This window comes from Mustelus asterias, chromosome 5, assembly GCF_964213995.1.
Source record: "Mustelus asterias chromosome 5, sMusAst1.hap1.1, whole genome shotgun sequence".
Lineage (NCBI taxonomy): Eukaryota > Metazoa > Chordata > Chondrichthyes > Carcharhiniformes > Triakidae > Mustelus > Mustelus asterias.
Window position 1 is genome coordinate 135,722,512 of NC_135805.1, and position 24,016 is coordinate 135,746,527.

At 47.4% G+C, this 24,016-nt stretch overlaps 1 protein-coding gene across 3 annotated transcripts in view; it reads left to right on the top strand.

Annotated features, from left to right (window-relative positions):
* LOC144494164 (KH domain-containing, RNA-binding, signal transduction-associated protein 2-like) overlaps window positions 1–24,016 on the top strand; it is a 586,631-nt gene that overhangs the window by 511,442 nt on the left and 51,173 nt on the right. For 2 of the 3 annotated variants that reach the window (XM_078213766.1, XM_078213768.1), the window contains one exon: window positions 16,925–17,007. In XM_078213766.1, the coding sequence (XP_078069892.1) occupies window positions 16,925–17,007 (83 nt within the window). Of the gene's footprint in view, window positions 1–480; window positions 489–16,924; window positions 17,008–24,016 lie in introns of all 3 variants that reach the window. The other variant, XM_078213769.1, reaches the window with a different exon arrangement.

The following is a 24,016-nucleotide window of genomic DNA, read 5'->3' on the forward strand; positions in this document are numbered from 1 at the left end:
CTGAATTGAAATTTTATACTGGGGCTGCTATCTTGCTTGGGTTGGTTGCTGTAAAGGGAGCAAGCATCTCCTTTGGAAGCCCACCACCTCCCCCCCACCAACCCCTCGCAATGCCCTTTGGAAGCTCTCCCAAGGCCTTCCCACCCCTATGTTTTCCCCTTCGCCCTGCACCGTCTAGCCCAGGCTCCATTCCCCTCACCCCCTCTCCTTGCCAACCAAGCCCATCTCCATTGGCAATCACTGTCAGGGATTGGATGCAGTCCCAGCAGCGACCAGCACTCCCAGTGGTGCTATTGGGACAAAAGAGGTGCCAGATATTTGATTCGCTGGCAGGTCTCGGAGGCAGGACTTTCTCCCCGGGTGGCAGTGGAATTCTCTCCTCAAGCCAATTAAAAACTTGATTGAATTAAATTAAACAAGCTGGTACAGTGGGGATGGACTCGACCCCAATCTTAACACAAGAAATAGGAGCAGGAGTAGGCCACCAGGCCCTTCAAACCTGCCCCAGCATCCAATACGATCATGGCTGATCTATGCCAGCCTCAGCTCCTTCTCTGTGCCATTTCCCCATAGCCCCTCTATTCCACCTCCACTTTAAATTCTTCTAATAATCCAGCCTCCATACCCTGTGGGGCAGAGAATTTCAGAGATTCACCACCCTCCGTGAGAAGAAATTTCTACACACCTCAGTTTTAAATGACCAGCCCTTTATCTTGTAGTTATGTCCCCTTGTTCCAGGCTCTCCCACTGGTGAAAATATCTCATCATCCACCCTGTCAAGCCCCCTCAGGATCTTATACATTTGAATAAAGTCACCCCTTATTCTTCTAAACTCCAAGGGATACAGGTCCAGACTATTTAGTCTACAGAATATAGATGCAAACTTTTTCTTTTATTCATTCATGGGACATGGGCGTCGCTGGCTGGCCAACATTTATTGCCCATCTCTAATTATTGAGAGTCAACCACATTGCTGTGGCTCTGGAGTCACATATAGGCCAGAACAGGTAAGGACGGCAGATTTCCTTCTCTAAAGGATATTAGTATTCAGAATATAGACCCAGATTATTTTATGCCGAGGGTGCTGGGGGCTCACCACATCTCCCTTAAAATCCAGTCCTTTATTTCCTTTCTAGTCCTTTTCCTACCTTGATTGCAGCTTCTTTCTATCACTTGACCATTGATGGTTCTGGCAACTTGTAAAACTGAGGGGTTCATTCCACAAGGACAATGACAACGCTTCAGTGCATCACATACCCACCACAACCGTGGCCCCCAACTTCCTCACTTGGGGAAAATTTCTTGTAACTGCCTCAAACAATCTCCTTTACAAAGCGATTTAAGTGATTCTTTAGTTGCACAGAGCCTTGGTCAGACCTCACCTGGAGTATCACATTCAATTCTGGGCATCACCCCCAAGGAAGGGTATTTTTTAAATTCATTCATGGGACATGGCCATCGCTGGCTGGCCAGCATTTATTGCCCATCCCTAGTTGCCTGAGGGCAGTTGAGAGTCAACCACATTGCTGTGGCTCTTGAGTGACATGTAGGCCAGACTGGGTAAGGACGGCAGATTTCCTTCCTGAGAGGACATTAGTGAACCAGATGGGTTTTCCTGACAATCGACAACAGTTTCATGGTCATCAGTCAATTCTTAATTCCAGATATGTTTTATTGAATTCAATTTCCACCACCTGCTGTGGTGGGATTCGAACCCGGGTCCCCAGAACATTGGCTGAGTTTCTGGATTAATAATCTAGCAATAATACCACTAGGCCATCGCTTTGTAGCGATTATCATGTAGATTCAATAGAATTATCCCACAGTTAAAAGGCTGAGACAATAAGGTCAGCTTGCAAAAAAACATAGCTTGTATTCCCTTTCATCGAGAAGATCTTTACTAGTTCGAGGGGCTGAATGGCCTTCTTCTGCTCCTATTTTGGAGAACTCCACTTGGTTAGGGTTCTGTTATTGGCTCATCACTTTGTAAATACCTATAGAGTGTGTCATTAAAATGCTGCATCTGTTCAACAACATTGAACATTAATAGAATCTGAGTGCAGCAATGCCTTGATTTTAAAATTCTCATCTTTGTGTTTAAATACTTCCGTGGCTTCTCCTCTTCCTAATTGCCTTTGGGCGGCACGATGGCACGATGGTTAGCACTGCTGCCTCACAGCGCCAGGGACCCGGGTTCAATTCCCGGCTTAGGTCACTGCCTGTGCGGAATCTGCGTGTTCTCCCCGTATCTGTGTGGGTTTCCACCAGGTGCTCCGGTTTCCTCCCACACTCCAAAGATGTGCGGGTTGGGTGGATTGGCCATGCTAAATTGACCCTTAGTGTCAGGGGGACTAGCTAAGGTAAATGCATGGGATTATGGGCGGCACGGTAGCACAGTGGTTAGCACTGCTGCTTCTCAGCTCCAGGGACCTGGGTTCGAATCCCGGCTTGGGTCGCTGTCTGTGTGGAGTTTGCACATTCTCCCTGTGTCTGCGTGGGTTTCCTCCGGGTGCTCCGGTTTCCTCCCACAGTCCAAAGATGTGCGGGCTAGGTTGATTGGCCATTCTAAATTGCCCCTTAGTGTCCCGGGATGCATAGGTTAGAGGGGTTAGTGGGTAAATATGTAGGGATATGTGGATAGAACCTGGGTGGGATTGTGGTTGGTGCAGACCCGATGGGCCGAATGGCCTCTTTCTGCACTGTAGGATTCCATGGGGATAGGGCCTGGGTGGGATTATGGTTGGTGCAGCCTCAATGGGCCGAATGGCCTCCTTCTGCACTGTGGGGATCCTATGATTCTAACTCTATAGAGCCATCGTGAATTCTGCACTCCTTTAATTCTGGACTATTCCATGTCCCCGATTTTATGCACTGCACCATTTGCCAGAATACCTTCTGTGGCCTGGGCTTTGAAATCCCACCCTCCACCCCAACACCTCCCCCAAACTCTCCTCCTGTCTCCCATCCTTTCCTCCTTTAAGACACTCTGTTAGTCATCGATCTCCTTCTGTGATCATCAAGTAGTCTTTTACAATGCTCTTAAGTAGTGCATTGTGATGCTCACTGCATGATGATGCAAGGTAAATACAAATTGTTGTTGTGAGGGGGCTATCAGTGACAGGGCTATCAGTGACGGGCCGAAGGGAGAACGCATGCACTAGAGATCAGAGTCAGAGCAAATTAGAGTTTTGATATGGGAGTAGTATAATCATAGAATCCCTACAGTGCAGAAAGAGGCCATTTGGCCTATCAAATCTGCACCTACTCTCTGAAAGAGCATCGAATCCAGGCCCTCCCCTCTGCCCTATCTCGGTAACCCCGCAAATGTAGCATGGCTGATTCCCCTGAACTATGCATGTTTGGAGTGTGGGAGGAAACCAGAGCAATCGGAGGAAATTCATGCAGACACGGGGGAGAACGTGCAAACTCTGCACAGTCACCTAAGGCTGAAATCGAATGTAGGTCTCTGGACGCTGTAAAGAGCAGTGCTAGCCACCGTATCCCCACTTGTCACACGGGAGAACGGAGTTCAATTCCCAGACACGGAGCTCTAAAATTTCCTCACCGCGCATTGACAACGCCTCTTTGGATGGCATGGTGGCACAGTGGTTAGCACTGCTGCCTCACAGCGCCAGGGACCCAGGTTCGATTCCTGGCTTGGGTCACTGTCTGTGCGGAGTCTGCAGGTTCTCCCGTGTCTGCGTGGGTTTCCTCCGGGTGCTCCGGTTTCTTCCCACTGTCCGAAAGACGTGCTGGTTAGGTGCATTGGCCGTGCTAAATTCTCCCTCAATCTACCCGAACAGGTGTCAGAGTGTGGCGACGAGGGGATTTTCACAGTAACTTCATTGCAGTGTTAATGTAAGCCTACTTGTGACAATATTAACAAAATAAACTTGAATGACCTTATTCTAGTTTTACATTTGTGGCCCTTTGTTCTGGGCTCCCCCTACAAGAGGAAATATTTATTCTCTATCTTTAATCATCTTTAACACTTCAATTGGATTATTCCTTAATCTTCCATACGCAGGAGAATGTGAGCATTGTCTCTGCACCTTGTTCTCCTGATTTAACCCTCTAAATTTACCATACTTGGTGAATCTGCATTGCAGCCCTCCAAGGCCAATAGATCCTTCATAAAATCCTTTAATCATCTTAAACACCTCAAATTACACTCTCACAAAAAGGCAAAATTACCATGTGACATTAGAGTAATCGTGAGTAGAAGAACTTCAGATTCAAAGGGAAACAATAAAGGGAGGAAATTGCACTCCTTGTCAGATTGAGTACACACTCAGGGCCCGATTTTACCAAAACTTCGCGCCCGTTTTCCGGCACATTGCTTGAAACTGACTTTGAGCCACGGCTGAAGGGACCGGGCTTCACACGGGTCCACTGGTGTCTGCCCGGGGAGGGGGGGGGGGGCGGTGGTGGGGGGCCGGCCCACTTGGAACTCTGGTGGGGGAGGGATGAGGAGACGGGCGGGCCAACATCGCCCTCTTGGGGGGGTGGAAGGAGGCGAGGGGGTGGGAGGAGGGGAGGGGGTGTGACTTATCATCCCCTGGGGGGGTGGGGGGGGAGGGGGTGTGATGTATCATCCCATGGGGGGGGGGGGGGGGGCAGAGGGGGTGTGACTCTCATCCTGTGGTCGGGTTCCACTGAGTCTGCCTCAGCCCTCAGTCTCCATCTGCTAGTGAATATTATCCCAGGAACAGGAGGAGTTGGCAAATGTCACTACAACCTCGTATGTATTGCCTGCGAATTTTTAACATGCATGGAAAATATTTAAAGTTAAAGTTTATTTATCAGTGCCACAATAGGCTTACCTTAACACTGAAATGAAGTTACTGAGAAAATCCCCTAGTCGCCACGCTCCGGCGCCTGTTCGGGTACACTGAGGGAGAATTTAGCATGACCAATGCACCTAACCAGCACTTCTTTCGGACTGTGGGAGCACCCGGCGGAAACCCACGCAGACACGGGGAGAACGTGCAGACTTCGCACAGACAGTGACCCAAGTCGGGTATCAAACCCTGCTGTGAGGCAGCAGTGCTAACCACTGTGCAACCATACCGCCCTGCAACATTATAAAATAAAAATGTTCGGGTGATGTCACCAAGCACCAAAGAGTTAAACAAACATTCTTAAAGGTGACACAAAAACAGGAAAATGCTGGAAAATCTCAGCAGCATTTTCCGGTTTTAGTTTCAGATTCCAGCAGCCGCAGTATTTTCCGTTTATTTTTACAAGTGATATATTCGGCAAGTGCGTCTACGGGAATGTAATGGATGATGCTTTTCCTTATTTCATCATAGAATCCCTACAGTTCGGAAGGAGGCCATTTGGCCCATCGAGTCTGCACCAACCACAATCCCGCCCAGGCCCTATTCCCGTAACCCCACATATTTACCCAGCTGATCCCCCTGATGCTCAGGTCAATTTAGCATGGCCAATCAACCTAACCCGCACATCTTTGGACTGTGGGAGGAAACCGGAGCACTCGGAGGAAACCCACGCAGTCACGGGGAGAATGTGCAGACTCCACACAGACTCCACACCTGAGGCTGGAATTGAACCCGGGTCCCTGGTGTTGTGAGGCAGCAGTGCTGACCACTGTGCCACCGTGAGATGTGGGTGCCACTGACAAGGCCAGCATTTGTGCCCATCCCTAATTGCCCCTTGAACTGAGTGACTTGTCAAACAGCTGTGAGTCAACCACATTGCTGTGCGCCTGGAGTCACATGTAGGCCAGACAGGATAAGGACGGCAGATTTCCTTCCCTAAAAGGGCATTAGTGAACCAGATGGGTTTGTACAACAATCGATGATAGTCTCCCAGTCACTCTTACTGAGACTAGTTTTTAAGCACAGATCTTATTAATTGAATTTAAGTTCCACTGTCTGCCCTTGTGGGATTTGAACCCGTGTCCCCAGGATTATGAGTCCAGCAATCCTTACCATTCTGGCACCATCTCCCGACAGTTGGATATTTCTGTTATCTCTATTGGTGTTTTGCCAAAATAAGCTGTATCCATTAAAAATACTCAAAGAATAAAATATATATTTCAGAACGATCCAAATTTGCTAAATTTTTATTGTTTTTATTTGTTGCAGCCTTTCCTTGATGCTCTATTCTATTTGGCCTAGAGTTATCAGAGAATTTATTAATTTATTGAAATTTACAAATAAACAGAAGCCACGATAGATTTATGTGCTCTGTTTAAATAGATATAAAAAGAGCCATTTACAACTGTCACGATGTTGGGTCAATTTTTATTACTGCAATACTTTTTTACAGTCTATTGAAGAGGGGTAAAAGTCAAACCAACTAATTTGAGTTGGCATTTATTGCAAAAGAAATAGAATCTAGAAGTAGTGAGGTGTTGCTGCTACTGTACAAAGCATTAGTGAGACAGCACTTAGAACATTGTGTACAGTTTTGGTCCCTTTACTTTTACCCAAACATTTTTATTTTATTCAGGGTGGCACGGTGGCACAGTGGTTAGCACTGCTGCTTCAGAGCTCCACGTACCCGGATTTGATTCCTGGCTTGGGTCACTGTTTGTATGGAGTTTGCACGTTCTCCCTGTGTCTGCATGGGTTTCCTCCGGGTGCTCTGGTTTCTTCCCACACTCCAAATATGAGCGGGTCAGGTGATTGGCCATGCTAAATTGCCCCTTAGTGTTATGGGATGCGTAGGTTAGAGGGATTAGCGGGGTAAATATGTGGGGTTACAGGGATAGGGCCCCCCACCCTCACCGATCTGAGTTAGAGAGCCGTTGGAAGCTCTGAACTTACCTCTTTTTGGAGGGCCGAAGGGCCTGTTTCCTGTGCTGTACTGTTCTCTTCAGCAGCTGGAGCACCCGAAACAGACCTTTGCCCAGCAGGTCTGTTTCGCGCCGAATCTGGACACGCGAACGCGGTGGTAAAGGGGGAAACGCTGATAAAGTTGGGCGGGCTCTTCATTAATTCAATTTAAATGCATGCAAAGCATTTAAATCGCCGTTGCGCCCGTTTCGGGTGCGAATCGGATCGCGGCCATTTTCAGGCCTCAGTAAAGTGGGCATCTGCGTGGATGCGGGTGCGGATCGCGTTAATGGCCTCACACCCAATTTTACCACGTTTTCGCACCCAAAAACGGGCACAATGCAGTGGTAAAATCGGGCCCATTGTGTTTGCATTCTTGAAAAGTTGTGATGTCCAAGGAATGGCCGGCATGTCCTTCCTGATCCCGAGTCGGGAATTTTGAAGGAAGAGTGGCGCTGGGCTCTTGAATTTCTGCCGTCCATCTGGTGAAGATATTCCTTTCTTTTTGTTTATTCATTTGTGGAACATGGGCGTCGCTGGCTGGCCAGCATTGATTGTCCTAGTTGCCCTTGGAGGGCAGGTGAGAGTCAATCACATTGCTGATCCATTGCTGAGTGGAAGGCTTTGGTTCTAGAGTCATAGAATTCCTAAAGTGCAGAAAGAGGCCATTCGGCCTGCACCAACTGCAATCCCTCCCAGGCCCTATCCCCATAACCCCATATATTTACCCTGCCAATCCCCCCTGACACAAATGGACAATTTAGCATGGCCAATCCACCTAACTCACAAATCTTTGAACTGTGGGAGGAAACCAGAGCACTCGGAGGAAACCCCCTCAGACACGGGGAGAATGTGCAAACTCAACACAGACGATGACCCAAGCTGGGAATCGAACCCAGGTCCCTGGCGCTGTGAGGCAGCAGTGCTCACCACTGTGCCATTATTTTTGTTGTTTGTTATTCTTTCATGGGATGTGGACGGCGTTGGTGAGGCCGGCATTTGTTGCCCATCCCTAATTACCCCCAAACTGACTAGCTTGCTCAGCTATTTAAGAGGGAAGCTAAGAGTTCGACCATATTGCCGTGGGCCTGGAGTTCTCCGCCATTAAAAAGGTGAAATACTTCTATTTCTAAAGCTCCTTTCACCACCACTTTAGTTTCATAACTCAACGCACTTCACAGCCAATGAAGCGCTATTTAATCACTGTTGCAAGGTAGGAAACACAGCAGACTACATGCGGACCCCAAACTCCCATAAACGACAAAGTGATAATGGTCAAATGGCCTGTTTTTCTTGTGATTTTGATTAGGGGATAAATATTGAGCAGGTTGTCAGGGATAACTCCCCCGCTCTTCTTCAATATTGCACCAGAGCATCATTTACATCAATCTGGGGGGGGGGGGGGGGGGGGGGGGGGGGGGCGGGGGGAAGCGGGGGCGGGGGGGGGGGAGAGGGGCAGACAGGTCTCAGTTTAACATCCTACCCTTTGATAGGTGAGCACTCCCCAGGTGTTGCACTGGAGTGTCAGTATAAATCTTGTGCTCGGGCCAAAGGAGCGGGATTGGAACCATAACCTCCTGCCTCAGAGGCCAGAGTGCTTGCTACTCACCACAGTCATAGCTGACACATGTTGGGCAAAGTTGTGAAAGATCTTTCTGTTATTTATTAGTGTCACAAGTAGGCTTACATTAACACTGCAATAAAGTTACTGTGAAAACCCCCTAGTCGCCACACTCCGGCGCCTGTTCGGGTACACTGAGGGAGAATTTAGCATGGCCAATGCACCTAACCATCACATCTTTTGGACTATGGGAGGAAACCGGAGCACCCGGAGGAAACCCACGCAGATACAGGGAGACTCATGCAGACTCCACACAGACAGTGACCCAAGCCAGGAATTGAACCCTGGTCCCTGACGCTGTGAGATAGCAGTGCTAACGACTGCGCCACTGTGACGCATTATATATAATTGGGAGGTGGTGGCATAGTGGCATTGTCACTGAACTAGTAATTCAGAGACCCAGGGCACCCGGGTTCAAATCCCACCATGGCAGATGGTGAAAACAATATTCAACAAAAATCTGGAACCAAATGTCTAATGATGACCATGAAACTTATGTCAATTATCATTAAAAACTATCTGGTTCACTAATGTCCTTTAGGGAAGGAAATCTGCCGTCCCTTACCTGGTCTGGCCGACATGTGACTCCAGAGCCACAGTAATGTGGTTGACTTCTCCGGTGGAGTAGTCGGGTCCTGTCTGTGCTATAATGCGGCAGCACGGTGGCACAGTGGTTAGCACTGCTGCCTCATAGCACCAGGGACCCGGGTTCGATTCCCAGCTTGGGTCACTGTCTGTGTGGAGTCTGCATGTTCTCCCCGTGCCTGCGTGGGTTTCCTCCGGGTGCTCCGATTTCCTCCCACACTTCAAAGATATGCGGATTAGGAGGATGTGCCGTGATAAGTTGCCCCTTAGTGTCTGGGGGACCAGCAGGGTAAATTAGTGGGCTTATAGGGTAAGACCTGGTTGGGATTGTTGTTGATGCAGACTTGATGGGCCGAATGGCCTCCTTCTGCATTGTAGGAAATAATTTTTTTCAGGGGATTTTCACAGTAGCTTCATTGCAGTGTTAATGTAAGCCCATTTGTGACACTAATAAATAATTTTTAAAAAAACTTTAATGGTAGCAGGAATCCATTTTTTGCCTGTGGTATAGTTCCTTGCTAAAACGTCTTGACACTGGCAGGAAGCACAACATTTTGCTTTATTCTCCCACCGTCTGACCCAATCCTGCTGGTTTTTCTGGACAATTTATTTTGTCTTTGGTGGTTTTAGTGAGTCGAATGTGGTACGTAGTTTGACCATTAGCAATGCCTGAGAAACATGTGTTGTTGAGTGAGCTGTAATTGAGCAGGAATTGACAATGCATTTTGTCAATGAACCTTATTCTCTGGTTACCTTTAACCGGTGCTTCACGGTTTGCACAAAATGTTCTGTCAGCCTCCTTGTTGCTGGATGGTAAGGAGCAGACCCAATGGCCGGAACTCCACCAGCTCGCCTGCCACAGAATCGGAGCGACGAGGGTCCGACAACGAAAATCTCCATTGGCCTCGCTCGAGTGAGGCCATAAAATCCATAGTGTTGAATCCTGTTCTCCTTCAAGAAGTTTTCAAACTCTTCAGAAATGAACCGTAGTCCATTATCGCTCAGCAGTTGTCCAGGGTAACTAAATCTGCTGAAGATTTCACCCAAACTCTGTTTTCTCTGAAGACGTTGACTTCATGATGGCGACTTCTGGCCATCCTGCTTTGAATGACCATTGCCCAGAATGAGAAACATACGCCGTTCAAACGGTCTGGCATAATCAACGTGTACCCATTGCCATGCTCCTTCTTGGCCATTCTCACCAGTGTCATGGCGCTAATGGCAGCAGGTTCCACACTTTTGCACAATTCAGATTTCCGTATCGAAACTAGCCACCAAATATAGCTGGCTATCTCCTTCATTCTTACAAAACCACAGTGGCCTTCATGGAATTGATTTAATGCACATTTCCTCAGTAGTGTTGGAATGATAACTCTCATTTCCCAGAGGAGACAACCTGCCTGTATGGATAACTCAAGCGTTCAAGTGGAATATGACTTAGACTCCTCAGGTTTGTCCTTGAAGCACCCTGTCCGTTACCTCGGGAAGTACCGGGTCACTTCTGGTGTGCTTCTTCACATGTCCTGCGGTGACAGGAGTATTGTCTACTTGCTTGAAATAGAAAATGTTTCCACACGAACCATTCATCAACAAACTATTTGATAAGGACGTAGGACCTAGAAGCAGGAGGAGGCCATTTGGCCTCTCGAGCCTGGTCCGCCATTCAATAAGATCATGACTGACCTTAAAAGGATAGTCGGGAAAATCCATTTGCGTTATGTGAAGGCTTGACTGATGATACTTGATAGTATAGGTGTGTGCTGACAACAGCAATGCCCGTCCCTGCAGTCTGCTTGCTGCCAGCGATGGAGTCCCTGTATATGATGGTCCATCAATAAAATGAATTTCCTTCCCTACAGGAAATGGTAGAACTGTCGTATTCCAAAAATGATTCCGAGGGATTTTTTCTCATAAATGCTTTTGATTTTATTCAATGTTCTGCACGCAAAGGCTTCTTTCACCTGTCGGCATGATGTGGGAAGCCACCACCCCACCAACACAAGGTGATGTGGCACATGCCAAACGTAGGGTAAAGTTGGATCAAAATGTGTAGTGCCTCATCCCCACATCTGCTGTGCTCTGTCAGCCTTTTCAGTGTAGCCACCATATTGTGCAATCGATCCGCCCGCTTCAAGGGGTGGCACGGTGGCACAGTGGTTAGCACTGCTGCCTCACAGCACCAGAGACCCGGGTTCAATTCCGGCCTCGGGTCGCTGTCTGTGTGGAGTCTGCACATTCTCCCCATGTCTGTGTGGGTTTCCTCCGGGAGCTCCGGTTTCCTCCCACAGTCCAAAGATGTGCGGGTTAAGTTGATTGGCCATGCTAAATTGACCCTAATGTCAGGGGGGTTAGCAGGGTACATATGTGGGATTAGGGGAATAGGGCTTGGGTGGAAGTGTGGTCGGTGCAGACTCGATAGGCCAAATGGTCTCCTTCTGCACTCGGGATTCTATAGGATTATACAAAACCTTTTGGCAATGATCAGAGGTTTTGGTGAAAAGTGGCCCTGCAAAATCTCCACTGTTTCTTCACATATCTTTCGGCCTACCTTTGTCATCTGCACCAGGCTCTGGAGAAGGTTAAATGTTTTCCCCTACCATTATGCTCAGGAAAGTGCGGACTTTTATATCTTCTGCTGTCACATTAGCTTGCACAAAATCGTCAAACCATTCCATAGATGAGCACCATCACTCATCTGTATTCTCATCAAACAGTCTGATGCGCCCAAAACCCCCACCATTTTTAGTCTAGGGAAGGACCTGCGTGCGCGCAGTGTGTCCCGGGACTTTAGCACTACCTTGCTCCCCTTCTTCCAAAATAAGGCACAACCCGAGCTCAACCTGCTTTCTTTGTGTTTTAACACCCCCCGCCTGCTCCCCCCCCCCCAACCAAGCTCTAAATTAACGGTTGCGGGTACTTGCTTCTCACGGCTACCAAGTTCATTTCGGGCCATGGCGGGCCTCTCTTTAAAGTTATTTTTTTCTAATTTCATTTTTGATGACTTTTGATTACTCCGAGTGGCTGCAAGCGCTGTTTGTCTTCCTCGTCGCCAGTTTTTGTTTACCTTCCTTGTCGCCATTTTTTGTTTGCTTTCCTCAGCGACAGCTTTTGAATGGTTCACCAAATCTAAGAACTTTATTCAGGAGATGTTAACACAACAGGCTGTGATGGTACCCCACCCCGTTGCCCACGCAAATGCCAAGGATGTCAACTCTGGTGACGTCATGCAGTCACCCTACTAAAGTGCCCCTGTTCGGCTGCAAGGCTGCTAGTAAGGAAACATTAATAAAACTATCAATGCGCAACAGAGAGTATTCCATCATATGGTGGGCCAAATGGCCACCTTCTTGCACCATAATGATTCTGTGATTCAGCGAATCGGTGCACCTTAATATAGAATCATGGAATACCTACAGTGCAGGAAGAGGCCATTCGGCCCATCAAGCCTGCACCGACAACAATCCCACCTAGCCACTATCCCCATAACCCCACATATTTACACTGCTTATCCCCCTAACCTACACATCTTGGGACATTAAGGGGCAATGTAGCACGGCCAATCAAACTGACCTGTACATCTTTGTAATGTGGGAGGAAACCGGAGCACCTGGAGGAAACCCACGCAGACACGGGGAGAAACTCCCCACAGACAGCGACTCAAGGCCGGAATTGAACCCGGGTCCCTGGCGCTGTGAGGCAGCAGTGCTAGCCACTGTGCCACCGTACAGCCCCAATATCTAGCAGCTAGTGTGAGGTACAAGTCAGATGGGAAATGTTTGTAACAGCAAACTAATCCCAATGTACTATTTTCAGAGACATCAACTGGATTATAATCTTTGATTATGTTCTGTTGCACCAGAACAGAACAGAGCAGACTGTAATGAACACATTAAAAAGCCTTCAACACTTCAGTGCTTCCAGCAGTCAAAATCATTGTGCGTTTTCCACAGAGGATGAAGGTTTGAAATTGAAAATGTTTTGTTCTCAAATCTGTCTGCGTCACCGCCATGTGCTTTGACGGGATTTGGCACTAATGAGAAATAAATCCTAATGCTGTATCCTTTCACTTTTAATTCAGCACAACTTTCCTGCCATTCCCAAGTATTATTAACCTTTATTTAAAAAAACACCTGTTTTGATTTGAAGATATTGCAGCTTGGAAAATCATTGGGTGGTGCGCTGTTCTGTTTTGATTTGGAATTGTCAGTCACTCCAATAAGGGTGTCCCAGTCTGAAAATTAAGTTTATAGAATTTTGCCTGTGCCATAGCAGTAGATTCATGATATTGAAGCAAATTTTCCCACAGATTCCTCAATAATGTTTTCATTTAGTGACCAGTATAGAACCATAGAATCCCTACAGTGCAGAAGGAGGCTATTTGCCCCATCGAGCCTGCACTGACAACAATCCCACCCAGGCAATGTGTCCCTAACCCCAAGTATTTACCCTGCAAATTCCCCTGATGCTAAGGGGCAATTTGGCATGGCTAATCAACCCAACTCGCACAGCTTTGGAGTGTGGGAGGAAACCGGAGCACCCGGAGGAAACCCACACAGACACGGGGAGAATGTGCAGACTCCACACAGACAGTCACCCAAGCCAGGAATCGAACCCGGGTCCCTGACGCTGTGAGGCAGCAGTGCTAACCACTGTGCCACCATGTCGCTCAGATTATGACTGTGTTTTATTTGTCACTCAGGCTTGGGATAATTGGGTGGCAAAGGCAGAACATGGGCAGGGCATTCTGATGTGGCAAGAAATGATAGCGACCAACCAGCTGAATCCATTCAAATTACTCTCTAATTTTGCTTTCATGCCCAACATAAAATTCGCAACTTGCATTTAAATAGCGATTTTAACGTTTCTAAAAGGTGCTTCACAAGAATGTCACCTGACAAAATAACGAAACTGAGCTGAGCAGGAACATTATTGAATTATGAGACTGAGCCAGAGTAGGGCGGGGGGGGGGGGGAGGGGTGTCCAATGGATGACGAGAAACTTGGTCAAAGAGGTAGATTTTAAGGTGTATTGTGAAGGAGGAAAGAGAGAGGTGTTCGCACTTCTGAACTCAGGTTGGGTGGGATATGTCGCATGGCTTGCTGAATGAACACTGTTTGAACCATAGAAACATAGAATTCCTGTAGTGTAGAAGGTCGCTATTTGGCCCATTGAGACTGCATCGACTCTCCAAAAGAGCATCTTACTCAGGCCCAGTCCCCCCGTCCTTTCCCCAAAACCCTGTGCATTAGCCCCATGGCTAATCTACCTAACCTGCACACCTTTGGACACTAAGGGACAATTTAGCATGGCCAATGCACCTGACCCGCACATCTTTGGAGTGTGGGAGGAAACCAAAGCACCCAGAGAAAACCCACACAGACACGGGGAGAATGTGCAAACTCCCCACAGAAAGTGACCCAAGCCAGGAATCGAACCTGGGTCCCTGTTACGAGGCAGCATTGCTAACCAATGACAATGCCGTGCTGATGGAGTGCTGCACTGTCAGAGGTGCAGTCATTTACAAAAGTGAGGCCCTGTTACAAGTAGGCAGCCATGATCCCGGGCACTCTTCTGAAGAAGAGTATAGAAGTTCACGCTAATAGTTATCCTCCAATCTAAAATACATAGAGTCATTGAGTCATAGAGGTTTACAGCATAGAAACAGGCCCTTTGGTCCAACTTGTCCATGCCGCCCTTTTTTTTTAAACCCCTAATTGCCCGCATTTGGCCCATATCCCTCTATACCCATCTTCCCCATGTAACTGTCTAAACGCTTTTTAAAAGACAAAATTGTATCCGCCTCTACTACTACCTCTGGCAGTTTGTTCCGGGCACTCACCACCCTCTGTGAAAAATTGCCCCTCTGGACCCTTTTGTATCTCTCCCCTCTCACCTTAAACCTATGCCCTCTAGTTTTAGACTCCCCTACCTTTGGGAAAAGATATTGATTATCTAGCTGATCTGTGCCCGCATTATTTTATAAACCTCTATAAGATCACCCTTCAGTCTCCTACGCTTCAGAGAAAAAAGTCCCAGTCTATCCAGCCTCTCCTTATAACTCAAACCATCAAGTCCCGGTAGCATCCCAGTAAATCTATTCTGCACTCTTTCTAGTTTAATAATATCCTTTCTATAATCGGGTGACCAGAACTATACACAGTATTTCAAGTGTGTTCTTACCAATGTCTTGTACAACTTCAACAAGATGTCACAACTCCTGTATTCAATGTTCTGTCCAATGAAACCAAGCATGCTGAATGCCTTCTTCACCACTCTGTCCACCTGTGACTCCACTTTCAAGGAGCTATGAACCTGTACCCCTAAATCTCTTTGTTCTGTAACTCTCCCCAACTCCCTACCATTAATTGAGTAAGTCCTGCCCTGGTTCAATCTACCAAAATGCATCACCTCGTATTTATCTAAATTAAACTCTATTTGCCATTCGTCAGCCCACTGGCCCAATTGATCAAGATTCTGTTGCAATCCAAGGTAACCTTCTTCACTGTCCACTATGCCACCAATCTTGGTGTCATCTGCAAACTTACTAACCATGCCTCCTATATTCTCATCCAAATCATTAATATAAATGACAAATAACAGTGGACCGCACTGATCCCGGAGTCACACCGCTGGTCACAGGCCTCCAGTATGAAAAACAACTCTCTACACCCACCTTCTGGCTTCTATCATCAACCAATTTTGTATCCATTTAGATACCTCACTCTGGATCCCGTGAGTTTTAACCTTATGCAACAATCTACCATGCGGTACCTTGTCAAAGGCTTTGCTGAAGTCCACGTAGACAACATCAACTGCACTGCCCTCATCTACCTTCTTGGTTACCCCTTCAAAAAACTCAATCAAATTTGTGAGACATGATTTTCCACTCACAAAGCCGTGCTGACTGTCCCTAATCAGTTCTTGCTTCTCTAAATGCCTGTAGATCCTGTCTCTCAAAATACCTTCCAACAACTTACCCACCACAGATGTGAGGGTCTCCGGCCTGTAGTTCCCAGGCTTTTCTCTGCAGCCCTTTTTAAACAAAGACACAACATTTGCCACTGTCCAATCTTCAGGCACCTCACCCGTGACTATCGATGATTGTCATTGATTATCTGGTCATTATCTGATTGTTGTTTGTGGAAGTTTACAGTTGTGTTTTAACACATTTTCTATTCGTCTTTAAGATTATTGCTGAATAAAGAGACACACTGTCAAAGCTTTTTATCTTGTACTCTTGGTAATGCTGTTGCTATGGAAATGAACTGTGAATGCCAGGGAACATTCTCCATGGCAACTCCTCTACCATTCAGACACCACTTGACAACCAGTCAGCACTCTCTTCACATGTAGTATAAATTGTTGTTCTCTTTGATTTGAATTTTTGATTTGATTTATTATTGTCGCATGAATCGGGATACAGTGAAAAGTATTGTTTCTTGCGCGCTACACAGAAAAGCATTCCTAGAGTACACACGGGGGAAGGAAAGATGAGAGCGCAGAATGTAGTATTACAGTCATAGCTAGGGCGTGGAGAAAGATCTGGGGTGGGATTTTCCGACTGTGCTCTCCCCAAAATCGGAAAATCCTGCCCGAGGTCAATGGACATTTGCATGGTCCGTATCCCGTCCACTATGATTCATGTGACAGGCAGGATGGGATAATTCTGCCCCCTGGTGTCCTTGCAAATCTGTTCTGATGAGTGCAAGGTGAGAAGCTTTGACAGCATGTCTCTTTTCCCAATGATACTCAAGTTCTCTTATGACCAAGCAGCTATTTATAAGATCCTTGTTAAATCCTGCTATGTTTCTAATTCTTTCAATGCGTCTTCCACTTTTAAACAAGGTTAGATATGCTCAAGCATCTAATGAGTATATTGAAGGACATAACCTGATCAGTTTTGTTGTCCCTCCAGGGATACGATGATGGCTATGGAGGAGAATATGATGAACAGAGCTATGACGCCTATGATAATAGCTATGCAAGCCAAGTGGAGAGGTGAGTTAAATGGGACAGGTAGTCCTGCAGTTTCATGTTAGTTTCAACTGCACTATGTTAAAGAAATACACCAAGTTATTTGAGAAATAAAAAAGTAAATGAAAGGAAATTTTACACATCATCATCTCTGCTCCTAAATTGTGCAGGAATATATATCAGCATCATCCATGGTCAGGTTGAGACATGATTACAGGAACATGATCATTCAGCCCCTCAATTCTGTTCCGTCATTCAATTTGATCACGGCTGAGTTGCACCTTGACTCCCATTTAGCTACATTGGTTTTCATAGAATCATAGAATCTCTACAATGCAGAAGGAGACCATTTGGCCCATCGAGTCTGCACTGACCACAGTCCCACCCAGGCCCTATCCCCACATATTTGCCCTGCTTATCCCCCTGACACTAAGACTGGAATTTTACCAGTGCGCCAGCCACAGAAATCGGAGTGGGCGAGTGGTGCAGCATGGGAAAGTCCGTCAACCTTGGACGGGATTTTACCATTTCGGGATGAGCGAGACTGTAAAATCCTGCCCTAGGTGCCAATTAAGCATGGCCAATCCACCTAACCTGCACATCTTTGGACTGTGGGAGGAAACCGGAGCGCCCGGAGGAAACTCAAGCAGACACGGGGAGAAGGTGCAGACTCCACACAGACAGTGACCCAAGCCGGGAATTGAACCCGGGTCCCTGAAGCTGCGAGGCAGTAATGCTAACCACTGTGCCACGGTTTTACTTCCCCTCAGTTCCCCTGTTGTAGTTATGAAGGGAAAACATGACGAGAGAAGGAATAGAGGTGTAAAAACAACCCTTACACATATTTATGTAACACTTCAGTAAAATATCCCAATGTGCTTCACAAGAGGCTGAAGAGACAAAATTTGAAGAGTTATTCTGGTACTAATACCCCATAACCAGGGGAGATCAGAGAGAGAGGAGGGTGGGATTTTAAAATCATGGCATTGCTAGCCATGTAAGTCAGTGCGCAGGGAGATGAAGGGTGAGCAGGACTTGGTGCAGGTTAGGACAAGAGCAGCAGAGATTTTGGATAATCTCAGGTTAATGGGTGGTAAAATGTGAGAGGGCAGTCAGAAGTGCTTTGGAGCAGCAGAGACTAGAAGTCACAAAGGCAAAGATGGGGTTTTCAACAGTAGCTCTGCAGTGATAGTGCAAAATCCAGAGCCAAAGGTTCCCTCACACCTCCACCTCCTGCTGCAAACATGGCCAGTCGTAGTGTTCAAACCAGCCTGTTTCTGCCCTTTCAAGCTCATTTTTCTGTTTATGGGATGTGGGTGTCGTGGGTGTCGTTGGCTATGCCATCATTTGTTCTCCATCCCGAATTACCTTGGAGAAGATGGTGAGCTGTCTTCTTGAACCGCTACAGTCCATGTTTTTTTTTATTCATTCGTGGGATATGGGCGTCGCTGGCTGGCCAGCATTTATTGCACATCCCCACTTTCTCTTGAACTGAAGGCTTGCTAAGAAATTTCAGAGGGCAGTTGAGAGTCAACCACATTACTGTGTCTCTGGAATCACATGTAGGCCAGACCAGGTAAGGACGGCAGATTTCCTTCCCTAAAGGACATTAGTGAACCAGATGGGTTTTTCCGACAATGGTTTTCATGGTCATCAATAGATTGTTAATTCCAGGTATTTTTTACTGAATTCAAATTTCACCATCTGCCGTGGCGGGATTCGAACCCAGGACCCGAGAACTGAGTTTCTGAATTAATAGTCTAGCCATCGTCTCCCCAAGTACACCTACAGTGCTGTTAGGGAGGGAGTTCCAGGCATTTGACCCAGCCACAGTGAAGGAATGGCAATGTATTTCCAAGTCAGGATGGTGAGTGGTTTGGAGGGGAAGTTGCAAGCAGTGGTGTTCCCATGCATCTTCTGCCCCTTGTCCTTCGAGGCGATAGCAGTCATGGGTTTGGAAGATGCTGTCTAAGGAAACTTGGTGAGTTCCTGCAGTACACACTGCTGCTACGATGTGTCAGTGGTGGAGGGAGTGCCAATAAAAGGGGACTGCTTTCATAGAAATCATAGAAACCCTACAGTGCAGAAGGAGGCCATTCGGCCCATCGAGTCTGCACCGACCACAATCCCACCCAGGCCCTACCCCCACATATTTACCCGCTAATCCTCCTAACCTATGCATCTCAGGGGCAATTTTAACCTGGCCAATCAACCTAACCCGCACATCTTTGGACTGTGGGAGGAAACCGGAGCACCCGGAGGAAACCCACGCAAACACGAGGAGAATGTGCAAACTCCACACAGATAGTGACCCAAGCCGGGAATCGAACTCGGGACCCTGGAGCTGTGAAGCAGCAGTGCTAACCACTGTGCTACCGTGCCGCCCACGTTCTGCCCACTATCCATTGTTCTGGATAGTATTGAGCTTCTTGAGTTTGGAGTCACTGGAGTTTGGAAGAGTGAGAGGGGATCTCATAGAAACTTATAAAATTCTAACAGGGTTAGACAAAGTAGATTCAGGAAGAATGTTCCCGATGGGGAGTCCAGAATTAGGGGTCATAGTTTGAGGATAAGGGGTAAACCTTTTAGATCTGAGCTGAGGAGAAATTTCTTCACCAAGAGAGTGGTGAGTGTGTGGAATTCACTACCACCAAATGTGGTTGAGGCCAAAACGTTGTGTGATTTCAAGAAGAAATTAGATATAGCTCTTGGGGATAAAGGGATCAAGAGATATGGAGAGAACAGTGTATCAGGATATTGAATTAATTGATCAACCAACATCAAGTTGAATGGCAGAGCAGACCTGAAGGGCCGAATGACCTACTTCTGCTTCTAGTTTCCATGTACGCTGTTGGAGCTGCACCCATCCAGGCAGGTGAAGAGTATTCCATCACATTCCTGACTTGTACCTTGTAGATAGTGGACAGGCTTTGGGGAGTCAGGAGGTGACTTACTCGCTGCAGGATTCCCAGCCTCTGACCTGCTCTTGTAGCCACAGCATTTAGTTCAGTTCAGTTTCTGGTCAATGGTAACCTCAAGGATGTTGATAGTGGCGACTCAGAGATGGCAGTAAAATTGAATGTTAATGGGAGATGGATAGACCCTCTCTTGTTGGAGGTGGACATTGCCTGGCACTTGTGTGGTGCACATGTAACTTGGCACTTAGCAGCCCTGGCCTGGATATTGTCCAGGTCTCTATTTAAAAATAAGAGGGTGCCCATTTAAAACAGAGAGGAGGAGAATTTGTTTTCTCTCAGATGGCCATGAGGCAGTAGAGGCAAATATTTGAATATTTTTAAATGCAGAGGGAGACAGATTCTCAATAAGCCAAGGGCTGAAAGGTTATGGGGGTCAGGAATGTGGAGTTGAGCTTAAAATCAGATCAGCCATGATCTTATTGAATGGCGGAGAAGGGTTACACTTCCTAATTCATGCGTTTGTGTGTTCATTCTTGGACATGGACTGCTACTGACGAGTCACAAATGGTGCTGAACACTGTGCAATCATCGGCGAACATCTCCTGCACCCCCCCGCCCCCCACCGCCACCACCACCCCCCCTAAAGGGACCACATCGGAAATGCCAGCATGCACCCTCCGTTTTCTCAGCTACCACCCTCCCCCACCCGCCCAGCACTCAGCCTTTCCCAGCGCACGTTACACAGTGCCTCCCGAACGTCTGCAAGGTCAGGAGGTATTACTCTCTCGAGTGATATTGATAATTCTGGTCAGGACGAACATTTCAATGCTTCTGGTGGTTCCAGCAATTCTGACCCCTCTCTATATTGGTACTGTTGTGTTTTGCAGTGTCTGTATTCCAGTGCAAGCTGTGCCCAAAAAGGCACGCCTTTTTGAGAAGTGCATTTTTCCAAATGTTCGAACTGTGCATGTTTGGTGGATTAGTCATGCTAAATTCTAGAATACAAGAGCAGGGATGTATGGCTGATGCTGTATAAGGCTCTGGTCAGACCCCATTTGGAATATTGTGAGCAGTTTTGGGCCCCATACCTAAGGAAGGATGTGCTGGCCTTGGAAAGGGTCCAGAGGAGGTTCACAAGAATGATCCCAGGAATGAAGGATTTGTCAGATGAGGAGCGATTGAGGACTCAAGGGCACAACTTCAGAGTGAAGGGACGCTCCTTTAGAATTGAGATGAAGAGGAATTTCTTCAGCCAGAGGGTGGTGAATCTGTGGAACTCATTGCCACAGAGGCGCTGTGAAGGCCGGGTCATTGAGTATCTTTAAGACAGAGATAGATAGGTTCTTGATCAATAAGGGGATCAAGGATTACGGGGAGAAGGCAGGAGAATGGGGATGAGAATTACATCAGCCATGATTGAATGGCGGAACAGACTCAATGGGCCAAATGGCCTAATTCTGCTCCTATATTTTATGGCCTTATGGTCTGTTAATACCGGTAGTATTGATGGATGAATGGAGCTGGTAAGTCGAGTGGTACTGGTGAAGCGATACCAGTGATTCTAGTGATATGGAACTTCTGGTAAAGCTAGTAAATCTGGTGATCCTAGTAATCGTGGTAAGCCTAGCGATTGAAGTGTAGCTGATAATTGCAGTGAACCTAGCAAGTGGGGTGCTGTAAGTCTAATGGTACAAGTAGCTATAGTGAAACTGGTAAGTCTGGTGGTACTCGTAATTATAGAGGTTCCAGCCTTGTGAGTAATTGCTGTAATATAGGTTAATCTTGAACATGATTTACCACTTCTCCGTCTGGAGTGCGGTTCTCGGTCTGGAGTGCGGTTCTCAGTCTGGAGTGCAGTTCTCGGTCTGGAGTGCGGTTCTCGGTCTAGAGTGCAGTTCTCGGTCTGGAGTGCAGTTCTTAGTCTGGAGTGCAGTTCTCGGTCTGGAGTGCAGTTCTCGGTCTGGAGTGCAGTTCTCGGTCTGGAGTGCGGTTCTCGGTCTGGAGTACAGTTCTCGGTCTGGAGTGCGGTTCTCAGTCTGGAGTGCAGTTCTCGGTCTGGAGTGCGGTTCTCGGTCCGTCTGGAGTGCGGTTCTCAGTCCATCTGGAGCGCGGTTCTCAATCCGTCTGGGGTGTGGTTCTCGATCCGTCTGGAGTGAGGTTCTCGTCTGTCTGGAGTGCAGTTCTCCGTCTGTTTGGAGTGTGGTTCTCTGTCTGTCTGGAGTGCGGTTCTCGGTCTGGAGTGCAATTCTCTGTCTGTCTGGAGTGCGGTTCTCCATCTGCCTGGAGTGCGGTTCTCCGTCTGTCTGGAGTGTGGTTCTCCGTCTGTCTGGAGTGCAGTTCTCTGTCTGCCTGGAGTGTGGTTCACAGTCTGGAGTGCGGTTCTCCGTCTGTCTGGAGTGCGGTTCTCCGTCTGTCTGGAGTGCAGTTCTCTGTCTGTCTGGAGTGTGGTTCACAGTCTGGAGTGCGGTTCTCGGTCTGGAGTGCAGTTCTCCGTCCGGAGTGCAGTTTTCCATCCGGGCTGCCATTCTCCATCTGGAATGCGTTCCATAGATAAAAAGGGATGTTATGTACTTTACTTTACTGAACATAGAGTCCTGCTAATGACAGCAATGGTGAATCAGCAAACTATATACCAGAGCATGGAGCAGGAGTTATACTGAGTGAAATGAAACCTTCCCAAGTCACTGCACTCATTGATCATCCCTCCAACCCTTTCCATTCATATCAAAATATTAAATAAATAAATCCGAAATCATTTGCAAATAAATTTGCTGTCTTAAACACAAGTACCTCAGTAATAGTGACATTCTTCAATCAGTTTTTATGCGTGCCTTAAGAATCTGTTAAAGTGCAATAGGTGACAATCTATTGAACAGTAATTTTTGCAGTGACTCACACTGATGGATCTGCCTGAAGGCAGGTTCTCTGCTCAGTGCTCCACACATTGTGGTTTTGGACTTTCCTCTTCAGTCGCTCACTGGAACCTCCCAATTCCAAGTTGTCGAACTTCATCATTTTCTTTCTTTCTCTTGGTCTACACCTCTTTAATCCTCCTTCAATCACCTCCGTCAGCAGCTGCTCATGTTCTAGGATATGGTCAGTCCAGCCTTGTTGCCTTTTCTTGATGATTTTCCTTAATGATCTTTCCTCTGCCGCCATCTTGAAAACGTCACCATTGTTCGTGTGATTGGCCCACTCCATCCTTCCCCAGAACCACATTTCACTGCTTTTTAGTCCATAGGTGTCAGGCGCTATCTCACCAAAAAAATTCTAAATGCTGAACACGGGAGAGATTCACGCCCAACTTTTCAGTAATCTTTCAGACATAATCTTATGCCACTTAGTGCAAAAAAGAGGCAAAGTGTAATTCATGCCAGTAGGGGGAGTGGGTGGAGTCTATTCTCACTGGAAAACTGGCTGATCACAGCTAGAGTGCGCTGTTGCACATGTGCAGATCTCTCAGTGTACACAGAACATGAGAGATCTGTCAGTCCCCCAACCCCCTGGATATCGTGCCCTCACCCCCCCTGGAAATTGCTTCGATGCCCCCCCGCTCCCCCCACCCCAGCTGATCATCTCCCCCATCCCTTCCCCCATGCCCTGGCCAAACGCCACCCTGGCCAATTCCCAATTGCAGAGTGTGCAGCCCACTGCCTCCCTTTAGACTCTGCTCCCTTCAGGTCCCTCCCTTCAAGCCTCACCTCTTGGCACTGCCCAGTGGGCAGTGCCAAGGTACCCAGTGGGCAGCGGCAGACAGGCAGTGCCAGAGACCAAGGCTGGTAGTGCCAAGCTGGCACCGCCCAAGGGGCACTGCCCTCTGCCCACAACCACTTGGGGGCCCTCAATGTCCTCCCGTCCCACTGACAAGCCAATCACGACAGGTCCCTGTTGGTGGGAACCATAAATGATACTCGCTGGTGAGAAAATTCACTGGCGAGGCCATTAAGGCAAGTAAGCACGGACAATTCCATCCTGGGCTCATTAATCACATTGAAATGAATATTTAAATATTCAAATCAGCCTCGCGCTCTTCCCAGTCACTCCGTTCACTTTTCTCAAGGTCCACTCCAAATGACAGTTTTAATCATTCTTTTCAGATCTCGACTCTTTCCTAA